The 26,496-nt window shown below is 41.9% G+C and overlaps 1 protein-coding gene across 4 annotated transcripts; it reads right to left on the bottom strand.

The window, feature by feature from the left end:
- Positions 1-41: 41 nt before the first annotated feature.
- rc3h2 (ring finger and CCCH-type domains 2) lies at positions 42-22,520 on the bottom strand. Of its 4 annotated transcripts, none has more exons than XM_005729271.2 (20): positions 22,003-22,520; positions 15,595-15,922; positions 15,357-15,474; positions 14,599-14,871; positions 13,687-13,862; positions 12,112-12,312; positions 10,578-10,710; positions 8,749-8,867; positions 8,315-8,427; positions 7,898-8,206; positions 7,481-7,683; positions 7,073-7,371; positions 6,844-6,990; positions 5,044-5,181; positions 3,371-3,535; positions 3,006-3,255; positions 2,705-2,789; positions 1,430-1,637; positions 1,093-1,247; positions 42-978 (listed from the first exon to the last, which is right to left on the bottom strand). In XM_005729271.2, the coding sequence occupies exons 2-20, from the start codon at positions 15,823-15,825 to the stop codon at positions 837-839; spliced, it is 3,465 nt and encodes a 1,154-aa protein (XP_005729328.1). In that variant the 5' UTR covers positions 15,826-15,922; positions 22,003-22,520; the 3' UTR covers positions 42-836. The 4 variants fall into 4 exon arrangements, with proteins under 4 accessions (XP_005729328.1, XP_005729329.1, XP_005729327.1 ...); XM_005729272.1 differs by lacking the exon at positions 22,003-22,520 and adding an exon at positions 17,959-18,237 and having other exon boundaries at positions 7,910-8,206; XM_005729270.2 differs by lacking the exon at positions 22,003-22,520 and adding an exon at positions 17,959-18,236.
- Between the last annotated feature and the right edge of the window lie 3,976 nt (positions 22,521-26,496).

Genomic DNA, 26,496 nt, shown 5'->3' with positions numbered 1-26,496 from the left:
CATCTATGTCTTAATCTTTTCAGAGACGTAAAATGAAATGTCAATATGAAACATAAGGCTGCTCAGAGAAGGCATTTGTTATAGCCTAATAAGACATGGAAAAAATTTTGTCCGCCTAAAAAAAGGGATAAATAATCCCACTGTTTACCCTTTAAAAAGCTATGTGGGCCTTGACCATAAACCAGCACCTGCTTTGAAACTTTTGGAAATGCATGTTTTCCAAGGCACAAGCTAAACGCAAATTACACACAGCGAATTAATGTCAAAGCATTCAATGTTTGGGACAGGTGTAAGTAATTGGAGGGTCTGCTGCTGCAAATGACTTCTGTTTAATTTCCCGTGTACCTCAATGCTATACTGGGAGAAAGGATCTCAGTAAACTTGGTAAAACTTAAGAACATTCACTTATCATATTGTCACCCATAAACTTTATCTGACAGTTTATGCAGAACGACAAGAAAACTCCCCCCAAAAAAACGAAACAAATGAATTCAATCCTATGTGACCGATCGGATGGTTTAAGAGCTCTCCAACCCTCCTTGTAAATATGACCAGATTTGGCACGGCAAACACAGACAAGTTCAGCATCTACTATATGGGGAAACTGGCTATTTACCTTCCTAGCCATAAACAGCAAAGTTGGAAAATTAGTAAAATGTGTATAACTCTTGACCTTGCAGCGTGGCACAGCACAGGCTGTTGACCATTATCTGTCAAGTTTCAGTTAGGCATGTGATCAACATATATGAAGGCTGGAATTAAAAGGTTTTCCATTCAACCAGGATGTGGAACTCAGGTGTAGCTCTTTGTAGGTCAGTGATTGACTTTGTGTCCTCTTAGCTTCCATTGAGCAGCATCTCTGGCCCAGATGTTTCGGGACAAGCCCGGGTAGAAGTGTCACCCAGTCGAGGGGGTCCAATCTGGAGCTTCGCAATGCCCAGACCTCCTGAGACTAACCCTCCTGGAGACAGAGACTTCCTGCAAAACAGGAGAGAGCAAAGATGTGAGACAGGAAGACAGCGAGACACTTAAGTCAAAAATGACTCAAGACTCGGGGCAATCCTGTGAACAGTGATTACCATGGTAATTCACCTGAAGGCCATTTTTTTCAACAGGTGAGCATCCATCTTTTCTGACTCTGTTTGTGGGTGCTCTGCTGCAGGAGATGAGATGAGGGTAGAGGAGCACGGAGGTGAAAGGAGAAGGGAAGCATCCTGAGACTGTGGGGTGACCAGGTCTAACGACTCCTGTGAGGCAAAATCGTAACACAAGACAAAGGATAAAGAGGTCTGGTCGATAATTAAACCTTTTTTTTTCTCAACTTGTTTTTTTACTGAGACTGTTCCCAGTTCAGAGTTGGGCAAATTCAACATCAATCTTCAGAACATGAAACTACATATAGCGTCAGCATATACAAAATCATACTGACCTGAGACTTTATTTCCTGCTGGTCCGAATCCTCCATGTCTAGAGCACAGAGTTCGAGCTCAATGTCTCGATCTGGGTCTGACTCGCTCTCGGCTCGGTCCTGATCCTGGCTAAAGGCGGTCCGGTGAGCTTTCAGATCAGACACAATTTTCTCTCCGCTCCCTATTGAAGTTCGTCTGGCATGTAGCTCTGAAGCACAGAGCTGCTCACTAAAGCAAGCACAGACCGGCACAGATCAGTTTTTTTTAAACAAAGATTACTGTGTGGTCATGTACAATCATGTGAAAAAATAACATTTCCACAGGCCTTTAGGAGCTATAACTTGAAGTAATAGTCTTCTGTATGACTTTATCAGTCTCTCACATCGTTCGAGAGGAATTTGCTGCAATTCATAGAGGTTAGCACGCATTTGTTTTTGCACAGCTCTCTATGGCCCAGCATCAGAGAGCATTTCAGTCAGGTTTAGGTCTGGACTTTGACTGGACTATTGTGACACCTTGATTCCTTCATAGCCAATGTGTTGCTGCTGTGATTGATATCACTGTAATGCTGCATGACACAATTAGGTCTGAGTTTAAGTGGTCCAGCATATGACCTCACATTTCACTTTACAATATGTTGGTATCCACAGGAGTTTATTGTTAACTCAAGATGCTCAGATCCTTGGGCTCGTAAAATGAGCCTAATTCATCGACCCTCCACCACCGTGCTTTAGAGTTAGTGTGAGATGTCTGTGCTGATATGCTGTGCTTGATTTTCTTCAAAGATGGAACAGTGCATTATGGCCAAACATCTCTACTTTGGTCTCATCTGTTCCAAGGACAGGTTTGTATAGATGAAACTTTGCAAGCCTAAGCCGTGCTGATATGTCACTTTTTGAAAGAAGAGGCTTTCTCCTGGTAGCCCTTCCAAACAAACCATACTTGCTCGGTCGTCTTCTAATTGTTCCGTCCTGAACTTTAAAATCCTAACTGAGGCTTCTAGTGTCTGATTTCTAGCTCTGACTGTTGCACAATGTGATGGGGGTAAATGTGATGGGATGCCCACCGCTGGGTATGCTCCCGAAATTTAACCAAACTTCTGCATTTATCTCAGTGGTCTCTCTTGGTGATGATAAGTTAATCGTGTGCATTTGATTAGCAGCATCTGGCTGCTACTTACCCTCTTAATTCCTATGGAGGCAGTAATGGTGTGCGTAGCCCTGTGAAAACCTCCTTTTCACATGACAGCAATGAAAAAAAACTAGAAGGACAGAGTCTGAATGTAAATGCTGTACCTCTCCAGGAAACTGGAGTGGCTGGAAGAGTCTGATCCTCTGGAGCTCCACCTGTAGTCACTGTGATCCAAGTGAGCATTGTAATCTATGAATGAATGAAGAGTTGTAAAGTAAAACATTTGTAAAAACAACTGAATCACACCAAATAAAGCAATATAAGAAAAAAACATCAGATTGTGCTTTAACTCTTTTCAAAGAAGGTACTGATCTACTTTTAAACATTTCTTATCTTTTCTCTTCTCTTTCGGTCCCTTTTGAGTTTTTCGTACGATATCTTCTTTCGTTTTTTATCCCTGCTCACCTTTGAAGTTGATGGGAGTGGTACTGGCGCTCCCTTGGCAGGCTGTTGCTTGGACAGGGTCAGTGGTGTGGTAGCCAGTGCGGGACGCCCTGGAAATGGCCCCCCACTTCGAGATAATGGGCCCCTCACTAAAGGGAATGATCGGGTCTTCGTCTTTCAAGCGACGGTAGTTATCCAGCGAATGCAGCCATCGCTTCCCGACGCCGCTATCTCCGACGCCACCACCTCTACTTTCGTTACTGTCCAACTCCTGCATGGGGAAAACACGTGCACATTTTAAAGCGATCGCACACATTTGTACACAGCCCAAAATTCTGTGTTTTGCAATAAACAATAGATCCTTTTGTATATATGAAGAGCCTTACCGAGTGCTCAGAGCAGGCGTGAGATGAGGTGTGCGCAAGCGTTTCAGGCTCAAATGAGCTGAGGCAGGGCCCGATGGTACCACAGGACCAAGGGGAGTAGTGAGCCAAGCCTTCATCACCTCTGAACCTGCATCCCACACACTGACCTCCACTATTTTCCACATGCTGAAAGAGAGAGATAGAAAAACAGTAAAGAAATGACTTTTGCTTGCTGTTCATTGCTCTAGATTTACTTGCCCAAAGGTCAAGGACATTTATTTATTTATTTAATTTAAGATTTTTTTTTTCAATTTTTCAGGCACCTGAGGAGAATAGCTACACCTTTTTTTTCCTCCGCTGATCTTCGGCCAGGAATATGCCATGAAATATTCAGCTGTGTGAATGGCATGCTGGTTCAATATTTCATATGTTGCATTTGATAAATCATGCAGAAAAGCTAACATATTTTTAAGGTGCCCATTCTCTTTCCCAGTTCATTAAATACTGTCACCTTGCCTGGTTTCCTTTGGCACCTGTGCTGTGTGACACCTGGTTACAGCAACAAGAAGCTGGTCTTAACTCACCACGTATGGACACCTTTAAAGGACCACCTTAAAGGCATTAAGTATCCTTTAGCATAATTTGCAAATGATCCTGAACTTGACAACCAAGAGCAAAATTAAAGTGTAGATGAAAACAAAGTGCTAAACACAAAGAACAGAAAACACTGTTCCCAAGCTTAAGAATTGGTAACTGAAAACCACACCCACCCTTTTTTGCTTCCCTATATGGACTTTGTCACTCTTTAAAACTGAACAGTTATCTCCCAGCATACAATATTGCTGCAGCCGGTGAGTCAAAGGACACTTTGTTCATATCTCAGCAATCTGACAGAAAGGCGGTATTTGACACCCTGAGATGAGAGCGTGTTGGTCATCCCTGTGACAGATTGGCAGCCTGTGTGTGGGTTTAGATGGGATTCAATTCCTCCAAGACCATGCAAAAAGCAAAGTAACGTCCTTAAAATATAGCAGCCACATGTACTCACTAAGTTGAATTTCTGCACTTGCTGCCAGTGCTGACACTTTGCAAAAATCACTGTGCCGACAGCCAGTCTCCTTGGTCTTATTTGCTTATTCTTGTTATGCAGAGTCTTTCAAATTTTACTGAACGTGTTAAGCAAACAATTAAAAAAGTTGTGCACCTAATAAGTGGTCGATTTAATCGTGGATGTTTTCACAAACAGACATCTGCCAAACTGTTAAACAAAGCTTTACTCCGCTGAAAGCCTGAGTCACTGCTTGGTGAAGTCTTGCCTTCTCTTTTTCTCTCTCACTTTCTCCCGCACAAACACACACACACACACACCCACACACGCCACAATTGTGCATTGCTATGGTATCTTCCTCCACAGTTGCTAGGCAACTATCTCCCACTTAAATAGCATTGGACACAGCTGAAGCATAAGCTTTTGGGATAGGAATTAAAAAACAACATAATTTAAAACCGTTAAAACACATAACCAATTCACCCCTTCGTAGCTTCATCCGCCTGCAGTGAGCACGTTAATAAATATTTAATAATAAGAAGGGCAGTTTTACTTGTCATGGCAATAAATCCCCTTAAAAGTGTTGTGTGTGTGTGTGTGTGTGTAAATAAGGAGAAATGGGCATCTCTTTTATTTGCTTTGATACCTCTGTCCCAAAATCGATGGTGAAGATGGGAGAAGACTGGGAGGGTCTGTTGGCACTGTGATGATGGTGATGATGAGCCCACTGTTCCTGCTTCCTTCTGAACAGATCCTCATAGCCTAGAGCAACACGTCCGTAGTCCTGAAGAGGGAAGCGATGGGCAGGGGAGGAAACATCAACAGAGATATTACAGCATATATAAGAATAATATGAATAATAATATATCTGAACCCAAAATGGTAGTATTGATACAGCCTTTGCAGTCTTCTGCACTTGTGTGGCCTAGGTCTGAAACTGGTAGCAGCCAGGGTGGAAACTGTAAATAACTATGCAAGATAATGTAATGTCCTTTATGTGTCAGAGAAATGTTCACGGTGGTTATTTTTTCTATTAGTTTTCCTCATCACGTGTACATGCAAGTGGGGGGGATACTGAGTTGCATTGCACTTAGTGGATTCATTTTCTTTTCTTGGCTTTTAGTAACGCATAATAATGCCAGACGGGATCATGTTTGTTTGCTCTTTGCAGATTTTTTTTACACTGCATTTCCTCATTTTCACTTTTATCTCCACAAATACACCCTACAAAACGAGTCTTGTTATGTACGACAGGTAATGTAGCTCTGTCGGTGAAGTGCGCTTTAGCACTGCAGCAGTATAGCTGGTAATGCTATACGACGATGTGAGAAGGAGACGAGTGAGTGGGAGAGGCAGAGACATATTCGGGTGAGAAGTGGGAGGACTATAAAGGAGGTTGAAGCTCCATGCTGCAGCTCTGTGACTGAAGGGGAAGGTAGAGGTGAGGCGATATGTGGGTGTAAAAAGAGTAAGAGAAGGAGAGGAGATGTTGCTGTAAAGAAGCAATAAATCTGTTCAGTGTAACACAGACCACCACCAATTAAAAATTGATAAGGTAATGTGATATATTGGGATGTTAGCATTATTTTCCTCAGTAGGGACCACTATTTTTTAATTACAGCATAACTCAGTCACTTATCTCTCTCTGTATGCCCACTGATCAATAATTCAAATATATATATATTTTTTTATTTTAAAGACTTCTGCTCTTCAAATGAGCCATGGGGGAAATTACAATATCACCACTGAATTAAATGTCTAAGCGAGATGTTACTGATAAGAGCAAAGCTTATTTTTCCAGCCAATTAGTAGTGAGTGTTGCCCTCGGCAATGGTGAAGATATGTTGGAAGATAAAGGGCCAAAAGCTGCAGTTCTTCAATAGACCACTTGGGGCTGGCTCTAAAAGTGTGCCAATTCCTGTACACCCCCACGCTACATATGCCCACTTAACTGAAGAGATGAAATGTATTTACAGCTTTGTTCTATCATTTATTTACCCCCTCTCTGACAGCTACAGTCCCCTCCATAATATCTGAGCTTTTTCCCAGCAAAGATTTTAATGGTGATTACAGTAGCAGTGTTGCTGTTTTGGATGCTAGAAAAACATTTTCTTTTCACTCACTGTGAGCTCACTGTGCCGGTAACAGCTCTGCCTCTTTGCTCTGAGTGTGTATAAATTATGACATCATCGTCTTTGCTGCTGCTGCATTATCAGTCTTTCTGTTTAAAAAGTGGGGGCCGTGTAGGCTGTTGTCATACTTTTTATTCACATGCCTGCTCCGAGAGACGTTTCTATTGCAGGTCTATTTTTAGTCGCAAATGTGGGTGAAACGTTCACGTTTACATGGTGACAACTGCGCTCTACAGACTCATAGATTAAACAAAGCTTCGATGCAAACACAAAAAGTATGTCTTTTATATACAGTCTATGGTTGTTTCCCCTACCCTGTGTAGCCCTGCACGATGTTCAGCTCCAGAACAGTAGTTGCTGTCTAGAGAGTTGAACCTCTCCCTGAGTGGAGGTTGGTAGACAGAGGAATGCAGTACCTCTGGAGGCAGTGAGTTACTCCTGGCGTCCTCTCTGTGGTACAGCTGCAAATGTAATCATCAACATTACAAATAAAGTCGCAGAATTACCACACTTTATGGTAGTATGATAGTCGAGATTGCTCACCTGAGGCCTCCATACTCTCCTGCTGTCATAGAGGGGAGCGTAAACTCCATGAGCAGGGCCCATTGGGTGCCCTGGGTGGGCATGGAACGTGTGAGGTCCCATTCGATCTCTAGGCGGGTGTGATGGGTACCCCGAGGAAGACGAAGAAGGTGGGTGTGGAGTTTGAGGTTCATTTGGGTAAGAAGATGGAGGACCAATGGAAGGTGGCAGAGAGGATTCTGGGACGTTGGAGGATCGCAGGAACCGAGCCATACAAGGTTTGTGAGGGGGATGAAGACTTGATGGGTAATAGGAACCTGCTGGAGAGTAGGAGGGAAAGAAGAAAAACAGAAGCTATGAGCACTTTCCGCCTATCGCACAACTGTGAAGTATTTCTGCACATCCAACTTCGTGTAAAAACAAACTCACAGGCTGGCTGATAGTGGGCAGTGTCATATGTGGAGTGAGGCTCCTGGTAGTACACCTCGGACGCCTGAGAAGGATGCGATGGACGCAGAATAAACTGACCATGTTTGGGTATAGGAGCACCACCATCAGACCGTCCGACTGTGGTCAAGGGAGACATCACTGATGAGTGGCTGACTGGAGTCCTGGGAGGAGAGAGAGGCTTCCTAATGAACCGAATGACAACACACAGAGAAAGAGTTAGTACAAGATTAGGACTGAGTTGGAAATTCATATGGTGCTAGAGTTTTCACCTGTAGTTATTCTCTTAGACATATAAACAGCAGTGCTACGCTTAAAGCAACATTAACGTTGATCACAGGGTTAAATACCAACAACAGAAGATGTAAACATCAGCAAACAGGTGGAAACAACTCTTACTGTTCTGCTGACCCAGATGTGGTTTTGTTGGAGCCAGACACATTGGGCCCACTAGTTCCATTTGGCACAGCTCGCTTAGATTCCTCCATCACATCGAGCCCTCTGGAGATCAGCTGAGGGTGATTTAGGCTGGGTACTCCCTCCGCCATGGTGGCTGTGCTGTCTCCATTGCCTTTGAGCCCCTGTCCTACTCCTCCAGACACATCAGAGTGAATGCTGCCCTCCATGGTGAAAGTTTTATTCATTCCCCCCTGCGCTAAAGGGAACCCACGGCCCACACTGCTGCTCTTCTTGTTCCTCAATCTAAATCTATCGAGTAAAGGATGCACAACAGGAGCATTCAGTATAATGGACATGTATCAGGTGCTATTTTTTTTTTAATCATAGAAAATGGAAGTTATGTAGTTGCACACTCACTTCTCCAACTCATCCTGTGTGTGCGCAAATGTGCAGCTGGTTCCTCGGGGACAGCCTCCCTGCTGACGAAGATCTCGGCACATGCTGGTCTTATACTTGCTGTTTGCCTGAGGCTGCAAAATGCACAGACCCAACTATTAAACTACTACGTTTATCTCATAGGTAAACCTACTATAATGAACATATCTCCCTACAACAACAATTTCAGTGCTTTTCCAGGTGCATGAGACTCACACGGCAATTTCAGTCTCTATTCGCTTGGCTATACTTTTAAAGACGAGGTTCAGTCCTCTCAACTAAATCTGTTAGCTGTTAACAGCTCTACCAGCTCTTTAAAACATATATTATGTTAATGGTCTTTTACAAACTTGCAGCACATCCCACCGTATACCTGGTTATCTGTTTTGCGACTATAATTGTTAGCCTCAGGGTACCTGTGGAGTTTCATGGCTCTTCTTGCTGAAGTTCTGTATGAATTCCACTAGACCATGAACCACCAGCTTTACAGCCAGCATCACACTTTCGAGCTCCTCCCATGATGGTGCGGAAGCATCTGCACACAGAACGACAACATACAGTTTGTTAAGCAGAGGTTTTTATTACTAGAAATCCACAAAATTTTATCTACTGTGCTGTGTAAAGGGTGGAATTACTAGCCCTAACCCATATTTCTCAACCTGTTGCTTCCTAAACCCAATAGTGGGATTAAAACAGTGGAACTGTAATTTTGGTAGGCCAGCCAATCCTGAGAAGGTCCACTAGTCTTCTGGGTTTTCTCCGTTTGTGGATAATGACTCTGGCTGTGGTTCACTGAAGTTCCAAAGCCTTGGACATTATTTGTGATGCTTTCCAGAATGACAGATGTCGACAGGGCAGGGCAGGGTGAATTACTTTTCACACAGGTAGGTTTGGATAGCTTTTTTCCACTGATAAATGAAATCATCATTTAAAAATGCCCTTTGTGATTACTTAGGTTATCTTTGGCTAATTGTTAAATTTGTCTGATGATCCGAAACATGTAAGTGTGAGCTATTCACAGAACTAAATTACAGAAAGCCCAAGTAGAATTCAACCAAGAAATTTGTAGTGTAGCCCACTGAAAATATAGAATAAACAACTGAGACCCTGTTACCATTAAGTCAAATTAATACTCTCCCCATCTGGAGAGTAATTTCTATCTTTTTGGACGTTCCTACACAGTCTAATAACTAAAGAAGATATGAAAGGAGGAATGGTAAAGCTAAATACTATCATAATGAAATGTCACAGTAATATTTACAGCATTCAGATCTTGGCTTCGTGCATTAAGATGTCAAGATTTGATAATTAACACAAAATACATTGTACAGCTGAAGGTCACATGACTATTTTGTTTGAAAAGCACAAGCTTCCAGTTTTTTGCTGGCTGTAGCACAGCAGCAGCACTGCAGAGGGATAATATCCCACATGACACCAAAGAAAATATAGCCACTTGCAGTAATGCAGCATGTATAATATATTGTCTAATGATTTGAGAGGCACAGTGCAGAATACATTTCTGAGTGCTGAGGGTGTATGTAAAAGACAAATAGACATCAAACACTTAGTCATTATGTTTTGATTAGTAAATGTTTAGCACACATGATGAATCATAACTTTCCCTCTGTCTTGCACTCGCAATTTGCCTTTTGGCATGTAAGCAGCACTTTTTTCACTCAACAATCCTTCTGAAACCCTAATAATTAGAACCATATGGATACTGTTACCCTGCCTCCCACCCTACAGCAGCTGGAATAGGCTTCAGCCCTCCTGCGACCCTCATAAGGATAAGTGCAAGAAATTGGATGGATTGATGGATGAATACTGTTCTCTATGTGGCAGTCCACACCAGTGGCCTGTTGAAGCTACTGTAGGTGGAGTCACTGGGGATATCCAGGGGTAGAAATATGGAGTGAACTAATAAACAAAAATATATAAAAGAAAATAAAAAGAATTGAATAAGGTGGGCAATATAAACAGAGTTAGAGAGGCAAAGCTGAGATGGTTTGGACATGTGCGGATGGGGGGAGTGGAGATATTAGACAGAGATTTTGAACGAGGATAAGCAATGGGTTGATGCTAGGGAAGCAAATGAACAAACAAACCTGATGCTATTGTCCCACCGTTTATTTCACAAAAACCTGACTTGGGTCTTATTTTCTTGTTAATAAATGATACAAACTGTGGAGTGTGGGGCATGTGGAGAAAAAGCTTGAGATCCATGGTGTTAAATGAAGGGACGTACCTGGGTTGTGGTCTATGTTGGCTAGCAGTTCTAGGTGTGGTCTAAGGCTTGTGAGGTTGGCAGGATCTCCTGTCCTCTGCAAGACGATCGTCAGCTCCTGAACACTCTTTGCAAACGACTCTGGAGACTGCAACTAGAGCAGATGAAAGAAGATGATGGTCGTTTTTCAAGGAATTAATAAACAGATGATTGCATTATTCCTCTGCTTCCGCTCTCCAGACGCTTGTTATAAATAGAGATGGACCGATCCGATATTACGTATCGGTCCGACACTGACATAAATTACTGGATCGGATATCGGAGAGAAATAAAAAATGTAATCGATCCATTAAATATCAAAAAAGCACCTCACAAAACTTGCAACATGGCGTTACTCGGCTCATAACCGTGGCACGTAGCAGCAGTATGCGTCACGTGATAGAGCGGCTGTGTGTATTTGTAGCCTCGCTACCGATCCGGTGTTCCATCTCCGAGGAAGTGATCCCAGAGAGAAGTAAAGCAAATGTGTAAGTTCATCTCTGAATGTTTGTAAAGCATTCCTGCGTTAAGCTTAACAACTGATATATGGAGCCACCTTTGCCCAGAAAGAGGAAACCAGCGGCTGAACAACAGCAGCACGTTTAAGCTTGTTAAGCTCTCGTTAGAATTTATTTAATATTACTTTCTACACCAGGATCCTTTTCTATGTAGCTGATGGCTGGTAACTGTGCAGGGGGGCCGATAGGGCATGAACAGGGAAAAGGGGGCACAAAGACATACTTTTCTTTCTTATTCTCATTTAAAATGTCTAGCTTTTAATAAATAATTATCTGAATCTTACACTCAAAGTTTTAATCTGATGTAAAATGTATAGAAGTCCATTACTGTATATAGTAACTGTTAAGTCTAATATACCCTAGTAAGCTATAGTACATTTTCCTTTGGGAAGATACCATCTGTGCAGTCTGCAATTCTGTTGAAGAAAGATGTTGAATCTATTTAATTATTCTTGAAAAATAATTTATTTCTGAGCATTTTTTTCACACTGCATCAAATTAAAGTTGATTACGTCGATTAAGCATCATGAGGTGGAGGGTGGTTCCCTATTTATTTATTTTTTTGCTGGGAGTTTTAGAACACTATTAGTTAGGTTGCTTACTCTTTAAAATACCAGAATAGGAAGGATGGAGTAGGTTTAAGTTTATTAGATTGATCAGTATTGCTGAACTATGAAATATTTTGGGTGCAGTGTATTTTTTGCATACAGGTATAACAGATTAGCTTTAGTGTTTGTTTGTTTGTTTTAACTTGAGTATGAACTTATACAAAAAGCAGCAAGATATTAAAAAAACAGTTTTATTGATTAAAAAACACTATATCGGATTCATATTGGTATCAGCCGATATCCAAATTTGTGATATCAGTATCGGACATAAAAAAGTGGTATCGTGCCATCTCTAGTTATAAACACTGCTTGAAATTTTAAAAAGCAAATTCAAGCTGTCACAACCTTGCACATGGTCACCAGAGGTGAGGACACGAAGCCTAATGGTACCTTGTCAATGATGGACTGCATATGTGACTTGTGGACCAGGTCTCCATACAACAGAGAGGACCACTGCTCAGGTGAGATTCGCAGGCCCGCTTCCATTGCGATGTGGACGATCTGCGCGTCATGTTCCCTCCTCAGGGCCTCATATGTGCGAAACTCCTCCTTGAGCTGCATCAGGGAGGAGTCCTCATCACGCTTTGTCACCTGATGATGAAGATGGATGAGCGAGAGAGGGGATGAGAGACAGGGGAGTGAGAAGAAGAGACAAGGACACAAATGACCTTTGTCTCCAATACGATTAGACAGACAAAAAAAAAAAGAAAAATCAAACTTTAACACGATTTCAAAATAAAGCTTCATGTACTCTTGTGTATATTATAAATAGTGCACTTAAAACTGAGGCACAATTTTAGGTTATCAACACCATTGACGTTTTGTGGGGTCAGAAAATTGAATGATTAAGGCTACTATGGTAATTTTGTACCAGCAATGAAATCATGTTGTTATAATGCACACCTGCATGACTTCTTTGGAAAAATGTGTGCCTGTTTTAGATTCCTGTTAACTCTCCTTGTCCTTAAATTACAATACATTTCTATCTGTGAAACCTCAAATGCTGAGTGTCGTGTTTGCAATTAGTCTCGTAAATCAAACAGAGCCGTCACTTTGTCAACATGTGGTGTCTTCAGACTCAAACACTCAAATTCAGATCACACAAAGGGACTCTCCCCTTCTCAGAATCTGCCCTATGAGTAATCATCATAAGACACCAACTGTCAGCTGTTTACAAATATAAAAACACAATCAAATTTCACGATCAGGTTTTGTCTTTACTCCTTTATCTATCTTTGTATCGTTTATCTTTCTGTGTATCTCTGTGATGTCTCTGTCTGTCCTGCGAGGCGGGGCAACAGGTGCAAATATAAACTGCCGTTGCATCACAAGCAGATAGCTGGCATTTCTGCCCTGCCAGCGATGTCTGTCATCAGATAACAGGCATAAAAATACACACGCGCGCACACAGATGCGCACACACACGAAAATATATTTAAAGAAGCCCATCTTCTTAATAAAGAAGTGGCCTTTTATGAATTATTAGTACCAGTATTTAAGTGGAGAGGATTCACACTGTAATCCACTGGATTGTGCTCATTTTCAAATCCATCCACAGCTGAAAGGGAGTTTTGCAAAGTTTTCTCAGACACTATGACTAATTTTAAACGAATTGTTATTTTACTCTTTTTTTTTTTGGAAAACATTGTACTGACGAGAATGTAAGTTCTGGAAAGTACCTACAAAACCAATGCCAAAAAGGGGATATTAATCTGAAGCACCGCCTCACCAGAAAAGAAACCTGTAGTCGTACATGACAATCTATTTAGGTCCCCTCCATTAATGAGGCCATTTATCGTGGCTTGGGTTCTTAGGACAGCACCAAATGGTGATGGTTTTGTAACGTTTGACATAGAACAAATTCAGTGATCTGTGGTTTGCTTGTTCAGTTCACTGAAATGTAGAACCTGTCATTGCAGCATGTTTACACATTCCTGTAAGTGTGCATACATCTACTGCCTGTACCTTGAAGCAGGAAGCCCTGTAGAGCAGCTGCACGACGTGGCCTATGCTGGTTTTGGAGGCCTGGGGGAATCGAGCTTCAAGCTTTTGGACTACAAACAAAACCAGCACCTTCCTGGACAGAGCTGAACCGTCCTCCAGAGCCAGTAAGACAAGCTTCAGTGCATCTTCTTGCATAGCTGATGGAGGACGAGTTGGAGGGTTGTACAAGGATTGAGAGATTGACAGGATAGGAAAAAGGTGGTAATGAAGGGGGAAGTCAGAATGAAAGTAGCAGTATATGAAGAGGAAGTGGGGAGAAAAGAGAGAACTTTTTAGCACAAACACACTCAGTGACATGGGCAGCATGCACATGCTATACATATTCGAATATTCAACACTGGTTACATGAAGACTAAACAAAGGCAAGTCTATATCTAGTAAACAAAGGGTTTTGGAGGTGTCCTCAGATTTAAATGAACTCATTGTGTTATCATGACGAGAAAATCTTTCCCAGTCAGAATCTGCCCTATGAGTAATCATCACAGGACACCAGGTTCCAGCACCAGCAGGCAGTTTGATGAAGCAATTTAAACAGTTCTGGACACAATGAGTCCACTGACTTGATAAAAGATGACAGGGTGACACAAATCTAGTCTAACAGCATGAATCGTTAATGTTAAGGAAAACTCTTTAACTGCACTGCTTCCACATTTAATACTTCAGAGTGTCAAATGTTTAATAAGTGATAGTTTTTAAGACAACATGTTTTACATGTTTACATCTTTAGCATACCTTACAGCACTCCAGTGATGATGCATATACATTATGCAAATGGTTGGAATTTAGCTGTGATTAGAAAGTGCTTTGCCTCACAGGCATGAGTATAGAGGCACTATGTGATATAGCTAATATGTTTCTGTCATGCACACTTACCGGGTCCCAGAAACTGGCAGCCCCGCGCCCTCACTGCAGCCCAGAGGTTTGCAGAGAGCTGCTGGGGGTTCTGGTGCTGAAGGATGAGCTCGGTGACTGTCCTTTCCCCCAGAGACCGGCCTGCCCGAACTGCCCGCACGCGACCCTCCTCCTCCACCAGCTGGCAGTTCACCAAGGTCACCAGCTTCCTCTGCATGGGCCTACTGAGCACACTCGGGCTCAGGTTTGCCACACCTGTATTAAGCGACAGCTCCGGAGTTAAACCCACTGTTTCTAAAACCAAATAACAATGAAAGCATTCACTTTAGTCATCAGATATTTAGTCTCAATTAAATAATAGCTGAAGAAAAACAAATTAAGAAGAACTTTATCCTCCTACACAAAAACAACAGCTGAGCAGTCAGTGTTCTTATGCATGTAATAACCTCCAACCAAACCCTTGCTTTTCCTTCTTAACCAGATATGATCACCTATGAGCAAAATGATGAACACTGCCCCAATCCCATAAACCGGAAGTCTATGAACAAAGAATCAGTCTTTTTCAGTAATAAAATCTTCTTTTTATATAGTCCGCAGAGAGATGAATGTTCCTTCAGCCTTATAAAAGCACACAAGCTTCCAGCATCGTGAGAAGTGTGAGAATCATCAATGCCAAGTTACACAGGCAGCCCAACTGCAGTCCCCACGCTCTGAATATAAGGAGCTTAATTCTTTTTCACAACTGCCCAAATGTACCACACAAAGCACACATACAGTACCTTTTGAGCCACTGATGGGCTTTAGGTAGAGAGCCAGCTCTTCTACACACATCCTGCAGACCTCATAGTGTTTAACCTCTGCTGCACTGCTCAGACTCACGGGTTGAACATCTGGGACCTGATATCATACCAGGGATGAACACAGAAGATATATAAACACATAAAGCTTCAGGCTTTTCTCACTGTGACAGTGTCACAATCGCTCACATAAACAGGAGTTCTCTCTTTTTTGCCTCACCTGAGCGCCAACCAGCTGCAGCAGGGCGCAGTTGACAGGCAGCAGGTCGATGTCGGTGCTGATCGGCGTCTGATCAAAGGGACAGGCCTTGCGGTGCAGTTTGTGTAGGCAGGTCTTACACACCGTGTGGGAGCATCCCAGACTGATGGGCTGGTGGCCGCTGCTGTCAAACTCATTGTAGCAGATGGGACAGGACAGGAACTCTGTCCACTGGGCCGCCTGCACTGGCATCCTGCCACCACACCACCGAGACAGGCGATGCCGAGCTCAGGTGGAACGCATGTCAACGACCCCGACAACAGCACCTGCTTGCCAGTGCCAACGATGACTGTAAGGAACAGGATGTAAAGATGTGAATTAGCTATTTAGGGATTAATTAATATATCTCATTTGAACTCAAATATCATTTGGACCGATGTGCATGAAGCCCAGCAAGTATGAACACTGGATAGGTATTTGAGTTCCACGCATTTTGCAAAGTACAAAGGCAGCCCCTCACATGTCATAAAAGTTATACGTTTATTATTTGCAATGAGGGCAATAAAACCGTTTAACTTCCTAAAAGAAGTAGCTGCCACTGGGTAGGTGTGTGTTCCCCAAACACACACTGCAATAAATGGCACCTCCTCAGCGAGAACACAGTTTCAAGTCCAGGTCTATATTTCACCGATCTCATTACAAAAGCAACAACAAGTGGGAACAGACGATGACAACAACAGCAAGTAGGAAAGAGAATTTAACAGCATTATTTGTGAACCTGTTATGAGAGTGCAAAAGTTGAGAATGTATATTAGTAGAGAAGCCAAAAGAAAAGTTTTACATGATTGTGAGACTGAAATTAGTCATGCTGAGTCTTCCTGGTTTGCTTTTTATAACATACTGTACCTTCTCTTGAGTGTGCATGAGTGTGGACATAACTGATAAGCACTGACAGTTGTGCACAGACAGCTATGCACATAGAGCTGAATAGTACCAGAATCATGTTTTTTTTATTGTGAGGACAATTTCAAAGCCCAACACTGCACCAACACACACAGAGTATCATGAAAAGTTAACCCAAAGCAATTCTAGATCATTAATACTGGTTTTAATATCCATTGTTTTGTATTTTTACAAAACGTAATTATACATTTTCCAATATATTTTAAATCATGTGCACAGATAATCGGAAATAAGCCAAAAGCCGCTTTCAAGATTTGAGTCGCTTTGGCACAATGTGCAGGATATAATGCCGGGATACTCTATTTTACTACATTAACATCCAGATTACATTAGTGCTTTAATAAAATACTGCTGTGATTTACTAGAAGAGTCAGGCTTAGCCACTCACTGTGTACAGCATGAGAGAGGAGGAAAAGTATCAGGTTTATTTTTGAATTTATAATGGATGTTTGTTTATGGGATAAAGTAATGCTGTAGTTTTATTTTTGTTTTTTCTGTATTATATTGCATGTTATTTATATATGAAATACTTAGTATATTATAGAGATGTTATGACTAATCTGAAAGTATGATTAAAAACATCTTGTCAGTAGATGATTCAGTTGACCAAACCCATTCATTCATATATTTTCTCAGCTGCATTTTGAACTCAGGGTCAGCAGAGCCAAGCTGTCTTGGAAGTAGAGTTGGGCTACACCCTGGACAGGTGGCCAGTCAATCACAGGGCTGACACAGAGAGAATCAACTGACAAGCACACATGCAAATGTGCTAATATTCTGTGTAAAAGCCTCATGACTAAGCTTCTATACATAGCTGGTTATTGACCAAACGCAAAACCTTTCATAAAATATAACCACAAAAAGGAAAAAATCAAACACAACATGATCCTTCCGTCTCCACTATACAAAATGTTTAACACTGCCTTCAAATGGTGAGCGCCTGTTGCATTCATAGTCTGTTGCATCTGCTCAAAGTACAATATTCACTAAAATAACAACAGCTGGTGCCCTCACTCAAACGGATTTAGAGATACAATAAAATAACTTTATCACGCACACGCTAACTGAAAAAAAGACGACGATTAGAGGGAGCTGTTAATCGGCTGGACCGGTTTTTGTTTACATGTGTAGGTACTGCATGTATCAAACTAATGGAGAACTTTTATCCAAAACCAGAAAAAGACACCATTTCTAATTTTATTTTAAATACTATTTTTGGAAGCTTTATGAAAACCAAGTCTGTTAACAATGGCAACTTTGCAGCAGAAGGAGGTCAAAAAAAAGAGGAACTGTGCGCATTACGCACGTGCTGTACTCCGCGTTAAACAGCAAATATGCCCAAAAAGTCCTGCAAATCCATATGCAGCCATAATCACATAAATGGCAGCCTGCCAGATTTACTGCAAAACAAGACATACGCACCTTTGGAACGACCCACGACTCGCCTCGGCAGCGCTCTCTGCTTGGCCGCGTGGATAGCCCCGCTCTGTCCTCGCGCGTCATATTTCCTTCCGCGAGAAGCCCAAATATAACACCGGTTACAGCTTTTGTAGCCCACAACCTGCTAAAGAGTGAGGTAACACTCATGTGATGAACCGGCTTCTGGGGGCTTTTTGGAAAACCAAGAAGGTGGGGAGTTTTACCACGGCGCGTGAGCCGGATAATGTCTTTCTGTGAGTCCTTGCAGATTAAGGGGGGGTGTAGCCTCTGGGGGCAACTGTTTAACCGTGATTCACTGTCTGTAGTCACGTTGACAGCCACCTGTTCCTGTTCTGACAAACTGCTATCCCGTCTTTTTTTTTTTCACAAATAAGCCCCAGCTACAACTGTGCCTGAGTGCTCGAGGTACAGCAGTACTTCCCGGGTTGCTCGATGCAAGCCTACGCTATCACACCACTATTAAAATAAAAAGCATGAGTACCTCACATCACATGAGTGGCAAAAAAAAAAAAGTCATAATAGACACAAGATTTTTATTTCTTGCATGAGTGCATCACTGCTGCATTTAGGCAGAGCATGCACATACAAACAGACACAAAGCCCACACAGTCATGAATACTTCCAGTCTTGTGACAGAAAGAAGTGGGTGTGCATTACTGCAGACCACAACTTCCTCATCGAGGTCCTCTCCTTTTCTGATTACACTAAAAAAGGGAAATTAACCTATGAGCAATGATTTTTTTAATTTTTATTCTTTCGGGGATGCCTGTGGCAGAAGCGCCTCGAGTTCTCACTTGAGAATGAGACATTCTGAAGAGCATGAACAAAGAAGAGGGTCAATATAAGCGAGCTTGGTGAAATTTAAAACACACAAGGCCAAAGCAGTTTTTTGCTTTCCTCGCATGGTGCTGCTGAGCTACCCACTCTACTCAGTTGACGATGAGAAGTACATTGTGTCTTTACAGCCAACAGTTGGCGAGCTATCATCTGGCTGTGAGGCCTTGCTTAGCCCCCTCTGGGTGTGTGTGTGTGTGTCCGGGTGGGGGGGGCATCTGGAGTTTCCTTTGGCATGTCTCACAGAGAGACACACACACAGACAAAGATTGTTAGGGAGTGTTCTACAGGACTTGAAGTAATACTCTACATCGGGGTGACATTTAGCTCATCACATGGGTATCACTTATGCTTGGACTAAGACTGAGTTAACACAGTTGAAGCTCTTAGAAAATATCATGCCACAGCTCAAGTCCTTGTTACAGTTACAGGTTTTCGCTACACACTGAAACCTAATTTCTGCTACTGAAAATGGCAGCACATTTGAAAGGAATAGCGGAAGTAAGGATCATCCAGCAGACAGCCAATGAGGCTTCAGTCCAAGCAGAACACACCCACTAGCCACCAGGATTAGGTCATAGCTGGAGTGAGAGCTAACAGGCATGTAGTAACAATGGATGGGTGAATTTTGATATGCGGCCCTTACACCTTACGTGTGCGTCTGTTGCCGCCACCAATTCCTGAATGTGTTGGGTCATGATGTTTTAACTCTGACTCCCGCTTAAGTATTTCTGTAGGCCCAGCGGAGCGATGTGGCACAGTTACCTCTATTCCACCCCCCCAGTATCTGCAGAGAGACCCTTCAGGGGCAGCACTACTTTTTCATACACTTCTGTGTATGAAGAAAGCAAAGAACGTGGGGCGTACAAAGGGAAATATTTGTATTTCTAAACAATTTTAAGGCCAACATCGCATAGTAAAAGTGAAATAGGAAAACATGTTTTAAGCAGTTATGCAGTGCTTAGACAATACAATCTTAAATTGGCTGTGACAGCTATAAGTTTAGAGCCTCCTTGTGGCTTTGCAGTCCAAGACGTTCAGACTGTAACTGTCTCTAAGCCAAATTCTGACGTAATGTATTTGGATGCCTGACATTCCCTTTTATTGTCAATCCACATTTCCTGTATCAAGGATTCACAATACAATACCAGCATGACAAGACCCCCCCTGTGATTCATCACAATATCTGTGTAAACAGAGAAGAAGAAAAAAACACAGAAGAGGCACAAAGCACTAATTATGTATTGATACACTATGCTGCGGGTGTGTTTTATGACTGCTACTGAATAAGGCACCACAGTCGCTCAAGGTCAAAGGTTCAAAACCCAACGCCTTTTTTTTGTGTGGAGTTTGCATGTTTTCTCCGTACACAGTTTCCTCTGGGACCTCCGGTTCCTCCTGCCATTGAAAAACATGCTTGTTAATGCTGCTCATGAAGGCCAAGGACATTTTCTCAAAACATATCAATGCTTTCAAGAGTTTTACAATAAAGTGCAGTTGGGTGGGTGGGGGGTTTGTTGGGTTCCCCTACTTTTTCCACCGAAACGTAATTTACTTGTAATGAATACATCACAGCTCCAGTTTATTCATATTTAATGCCTCTGAAATATGTCTACACATTATATTAAAAAAGGCTGAAATATTTCTAAATACTCGTGACTTTTAACACTTTTCGCCAACGTGCCAATGACCTGTTAAATTCAACCTCACAAATATCACAGCCATAATTTTACCATAATTTTACCATCCAAGCCTCGTGGGAACATCGAAGCACAACAAGGCTGAAACTTTACGCGCACGACACTGCTGCCAATAACATTTTAATAACATCTTTCAGTGTTTACATTTTAAAGTTTAATGGATACTTCAAAATCGCAAATCGGAAAACCTCATTTCACAGTGACAGTTTTTATATGAATGAAAACTTTCTATTTGAGTAGGTAGCAGCACCTCTGTGAAGTGGAAACAATAAATGCAAATGACAGTCAGCAGCAGATAAAGGATGAAGGGAAAGTTAGACTTTAACACTGAGAAATGATGGCGCCAGGTAATTGTTTGCAAGACTCTCAAAGGGCACAGAAAATCCAATCTGCTGCACAGGGAGCACAGAACGCTGATGCACTTCGAGCCTGCGATATAAAACCATAACATAAAGTCGCACCAATACACTGGAATTACAACACAGCTCGTTTTAAATGTTGTCAAAGCTTAGCAACTCTAAGCCATAACAGTGCCAAGATAACCCTGATAAGACAATGGTACTCGTGAGTTCATTACATTTCATATCACTTGTTTCACCATGTCATGTCACTTGTTTTTTTCAGTGTACTGTGGGGGTATGTGGGCTTGTGTGATTATTTATTCATTATGTCTGTCATCACAGTGTGTGGGGGTAGTGTCTAAATGGGAGGCAGGGCACTCATACATCTCACAAAGCTGCTGCTGGTTGTTTTATACAGCATATATTATATACACACTGCACCATAGTCTGCTTCACTTTGCCTGTGATTTGTGTCTGCAGCAAAGTGGAGGGAGGGCTGCTGCACCTTTGGTTAATAATGTTAGAACACAAGGTTGCTTCCAGTTGCAAATCAGCAGGTTATACAGTAACCTTCCCTGCAGGGCGGCCATGCATGCTTAAACTTTAAGATGACAGCGGCGGTAAATAATATGCAACACCTGAACTTGGAAACTGCTCTGCTACGGCTCAAGAAGTCACTCTCTCAGCAACAGCGATGTTACTCCATAAATTTCACATTGTCTTGGAAGCGATCTCCGCGCACTGGAGCCAACATTAAGCAGTCTCCACCATTACAGCAGCACATCTACTTTCATATCGCTTCACATATTGCCACTGAGTGCCTCAACTCTTTCCAGAAAAGCCCCTCGTTTGTATTCCCAGCTCACTTAAGTGCTGTCACTTCATTTCAACTACAGCCCACCTTCTTTTAATATAACACCAGTGCCGATTCAATTCTAGAAATTAATGCGCTAGGAGCATGATGGTTATTATAGACATTGCTTTTTTTTTAGATCATGAGCCACGATACAAGCTCTTATTTGCAAACGATGGGGGAATAAAAAAAAAAACCCCTAAACAAAAACATGTAAACAACCCCAAGATGTCAAAGCTCTGCAGAAAAATCTGAGCAGCGGGAGAAAGTAGCGCGCACCTCTGGATAAGTCACTTACCTCACGCGTTACACCAGAACACCGGAATAAACATATTCATAGCCATCCACGTGAACATGCCTTCAAAATTATTCTTCATCAGTTGCAAAACAAGCGCAGGGGAAACATTATTTCTAATGCGACACTGACACGACACGGCACGGCATCCCAGAGCAGTAGAGACAGGTGCCTTGGTCCGCTTTTAATCCTCTGCCCCCCTTTCGCAGAATACGTGACAAGAGACGCTCGCTCCTCTCAGGTACGGCGAGCCACACGCCCTCTGCTTGACAAACCGAAGCTGAAACGAGGAGATGGTGGTATTGCTCCGCCAGTGATGGTTCCCGAACTGGCCCTCATCATCGGACTCAGCACCGAGCTGCACGGACAGAGAGGGGCACGCTCCTCCCCAGATATGATTTACTAACTGCACCGCGGTTCGGCTTCAAAGGCTGGTGCGTAAGGGTCAGGGGAGCGGTGTAATGAGGATGGCACTAGTTTAATGTTGTGAGCAAGGATAAAAAGATGTAAAGGGGCAAGCCGGAACAAGCCGCTTTTCGAGGCGTGGGCTGTGAGCATTTAAAGGAACAGACCGAGAAGCAGGGTGGTAGAGGATGCGCATCGACAAGTGCGTCTGCGAAGAGGAAGTTCACACACGAAAACACAAGCAGTTCCCGCATGCTGTTGCAACCATGTTCGAAGCTGTGGAGTAGCGGCAAAATGTTTAAACTTAATTGCCTTTACCACTTTATGAAATGTTTTCAAGCCCACAGCCGTGTTTAACAACGCTTAAAAGCTTCTCTTAGACATTTGGATAATACCTGTAGGTCTGGGTGAATATATTTCTATATTATTATATATATTATGTATATATTTAATGATCCATTCATTCTACATTTTTGCTGTTTACGAAATAGCAGTCATGTGTGAGCGCATTTACAGACTTTAGTGATCAGTAAAACAAGTTACTAGTGACTAAAGTCATGATGACTGTAATCCTGGTCTTTAATGAGTTTAGCCTTGATTTTTAGTCGAAATTTGCACGCTTGTCACATTATTGTCATTGTTTATATCTGAATCACACTTTTGTAATAACTCAGGCTTTTCCCTCAGTGAGCTGCTGTTCACTGCAGGAGACGTGAGCCTACTCATTATGATTCATACTGGAAGGCTAAATCTGTTCCAAAACACTTTTTGAGCTGTAAACATGTTATCTTACATACAGAATCAAATTTTCTTCTTGTGCCCCAAAAGCCCTTGATGTATGAATTTCTGTAAGCTAAAACCTTTTACAGTAAATATTACAATCATGCTGTTATGAGAAGCAAAAATCTTTCCAGCACGTGTTACATGTTTGATGTCTAACAATATAAGTGGTGCACTGAGGCTATGGATGTTTCCTCAAGGACGTCTTTGGACCTGTTCAAATCTACCTTGAACAGTAATATTTTTTTTATATAAACCACAATAAAGGAACAACATAATGTTTAACACCTTACATTCAATTTGAACCATAATAAAACAAACAGTAACTGCCACAGTTTTCAGGATAATAGTAACATGATAGTTTTGAATGTATTCTACAGTTTAAGTCTCAATTAGGGTTCTTTCAACTATAAGAAGATAAAATTCGGCTGTTTTTTTATTTTGAGATTTGCAGGACTTTGCATGACCACAAAGACTTCAGAAAGTGAAAGGTAAAATAAAAAATGGCTTTATCTCCACTCAGGCCAGTTGAGAGATGTAATCTCTCCAGCATGTCATGGGTCTGCCATGGGGCTTCCACACAGTGGGACATGTCTGCAACACCCCACCCAGGAGGTGCCCAGGGGGCATCGTAGTCAGATGCCTAAACCATCTCAAGTGGCCCTTCGATGTAAAGGAGAGGGGGTCTACTTTTTGCCCTTCGCAAATGACTCAACTCCTCATGCTATTTCTAATAGAAGAACCAGCCACCCTTCGGTCATGTTATTGACTTGTTGCCAATTTACCTTATTTTTATAGCACGAGTTCACAGAAACAGCCTTCTCAGAGTTCATCATACTGTAAGGTAAGGATCCTACAGAATTAGAGAAAAACCTCTGTGAGCAACCACTTGGGGGCAGTGTGGAGGAAGAACTCCCTTTCAACAGGATGCCGCTGCAGGCATCAGACTTTTGTAGGGGTAACCACAGAGCAACAATAAAGAAGACAACCATTCATAATATGTAATAATGGCATCTGTGTTACCTGTTGCAATCATAACTACACAATTTATCAAAAAGGAAAGTTTTAAACCTAATCTAGAGAGTAGATTAGTAGAGAGGATGTCTGCGCCCTGAACCCAAACTGGGAGCTGGTTTCATAGTAAAGGGTCCTGATAGCTGAAGGCTCTGCTTCTCATTCTGCATTTAGAAACTTTAGGAACCACAAGTAAGTCTGTAGTCTGAGAGTGAAGAGCTCTGTTGGGATAATATATTACTAGGACGTGTTTAGGATTTCACTCAAGACTTTTGTTTATGAGAAGGTTTTCTAATTCAATTCTGAATTTAACAGGGAGCCAATAAAGATAATCTAATAAAGAAGAAATATTATCTCACACAAGTCTGTGTTAGTACTCTCACTGTGGCATTTTGGGTCAACTGAAGGCTTTTTAGAAAACTTTCAAAACAGCCTGATAATAACTTACAATAGTCCAGCAGAGGTAACAAATGTATTGACGGTTTTCCAGCATCACAAACAGGATGGTTATAATCTTAGTGTTATTGCGCAGATGAAGGAAGCTACCTGAATATTTGTGTAATGGATGAGTTAAAGGACATATCTTGGTCAAAAATTCCCCTCAGTGTTGCTGGAGGCAAGAATAAGTATCGTATAATACAAAATATTTTTGAGATTTCTGAACTGAAATTAGAAGTACAAAATTTCACATCAAAGCTTTTATAGCTACAATTTTATTTGAATTGTGTCATTTGAAGCCACAGAAGGCACAACTGTATAAATAAAGTTTGGTGTCACTGACATAGAAATGAAAATGTATGCAGTGTTCTTTAATAATAATACTTAAGGGAAGAAAATACAACTGAAAAGCTGTCAGTCAAAGCATGGCAGACTTTTATGTGTGAGAAAGACACATCGTTTACATGAACAAACTAGAGTCTATCAGACAAAGCACACATTTCCTTGGTCTCTGCAGTAAAATAACGAATGCGATATCACATGCCTCACCGAGCAGCACAGAGGCGAGTCCAAGTCTGATGAAAGCAATATCTACTTATTTCTCCCAGTTTTCTGTTGACACACACAAAACAGCTCCTCCGTATTGAAACTGTGTTCACAGTGAGGTCAGTTTTGATATAGCTGTAATCAAATGCACTTAAGCCATAATCCTACCTCAGAATATGGTGAACATTCTATCTCTTCCTCTCGGCTCTTTCTCCCCAGTTCTGTCACAGCACAATGCCACCTTATTCAGTACTACATGAAAACAAAGCTTCATATAAGCATGTTCAAACTCATATGAAGCTTTAGAAAAAGGGTAAAGTTTTGTGAAAGGTGTATTTTAGTGCAAAGTACACCATTCACAGGGTGCTGCTACACAGTAGCTTACTTGACTAGGCAGGTGACCCACATGCTGAAAGGCCACTGGGTTCAACTATTTTCTGCATGTCATTCCCCCTTGCTCTTTCTCTGCTTTCTTGGCTACTGTCCTGCCAATTACTCCAACAACATAATCTCATTCAGATATTATATTAAATATTTATTTATTATAATATTTTCCTATGCAAAAATCAACCCTATTAACTCTAGGAATGGTCCATAATCAAATACACAAGAAAACATTTATTGTCTCCAGGATATGGAATCCAAATCCAGTTTTCATGATCCTCTGGCATGATCATGATCCTTTGAGTTTGTTGTGAATTTTTTTGACATCTATTGAATCTGCATCTAATTCATCATGGTACAAATATCCAAATTATCCCCAGATGATGAATTATATCCAGAAATCATATTTTTCTGTAATCTGCAACAGATTTTCCAAGTATGTAAGTAACTGCAAAAACAGTTAACATGGTAAACATTGCCATTGCCATTCTAAAGTGCTAGACGCTTCCTCGATGCTTTTTATTGCTCTTTCCTTGTAGCTTAACTTGACATCTGGTCATAATGTGGGCACAGGAATATAAAAACCATTTTTCCCAAGTCAGTCTTGGATATGTAAATGGCCTATATTTGTATAGTGCTTTACTAGTCCTAAGGACCCCAAAGCGCTTTACATATCCAGTCATCCACCCATTCCCACACTGGTGATGGCAGCTACATTGTAGCCACAGCCACCCTGGGGCGCACTGACAGAGGCGAGGCTGCTGGACACTGGTGCCACCGGGCCCTCTGACCACCACCAGGAGGCAACGGGTGAAGTGTCTTGCCCAAGGACGGGGCTCGAACGGGCAACCTTCCGATTACAAGGCAGACTCCCAACTCTTGAGCCACATATGGATCCTGTATAATTTTAATTATAAGACCAAAGAAGCT

Source organism: Pundamilia nyererei, unplaced genomic scaffold (genome assembly GCF_000239375.1).
Source record: "Pundamilia nyererei isolate P.nyererei 1_Seehausen unplaced genomic scaffold, PunNye1.0 scaffold00032, whole genome shotgun sequence".
Classification (NCBI taxonomy): domain Eukaryota; kingdom Metazoa; phylum Chordata; class Actinopteri; order Cichliformes; family Cichlidae; genus Pundamilia; species Pundamilia nyererei.
Note: the sequence above shows the minus strand (reverse complement) of the source record. Positions and strands in the feature narration are given on the sequence as shown.

What these genes read in the sequence shown, in the direction of transcription:
- rc3h2 (XM_005729271.2), bottom strand. Translation starts at nt 15,825, where the DNA reads ATGCCAGTGCAGGCGGCCCAGTGGACAGAGTTCCTGTCCTGTCCCATC. An exon ending in TGCAGTCCATCATTGACAAG is followed by an intron (nt 10,711 to 12,111) that starts GTACCATTAGGC and finishes CATCTGCTCTAG; the next exon opens with TTGCAGTCTCCAGAGTCGTT. An exon ending in ACATCTGGGTCAGCAGAACA is followed by an intron (nt 7,684 to 7,897) that starts GTAAGAGTTGTT and finishes TCGGTTCATTAG; the next exon opens with GAAGCCTCTCTCTCCTCCCA.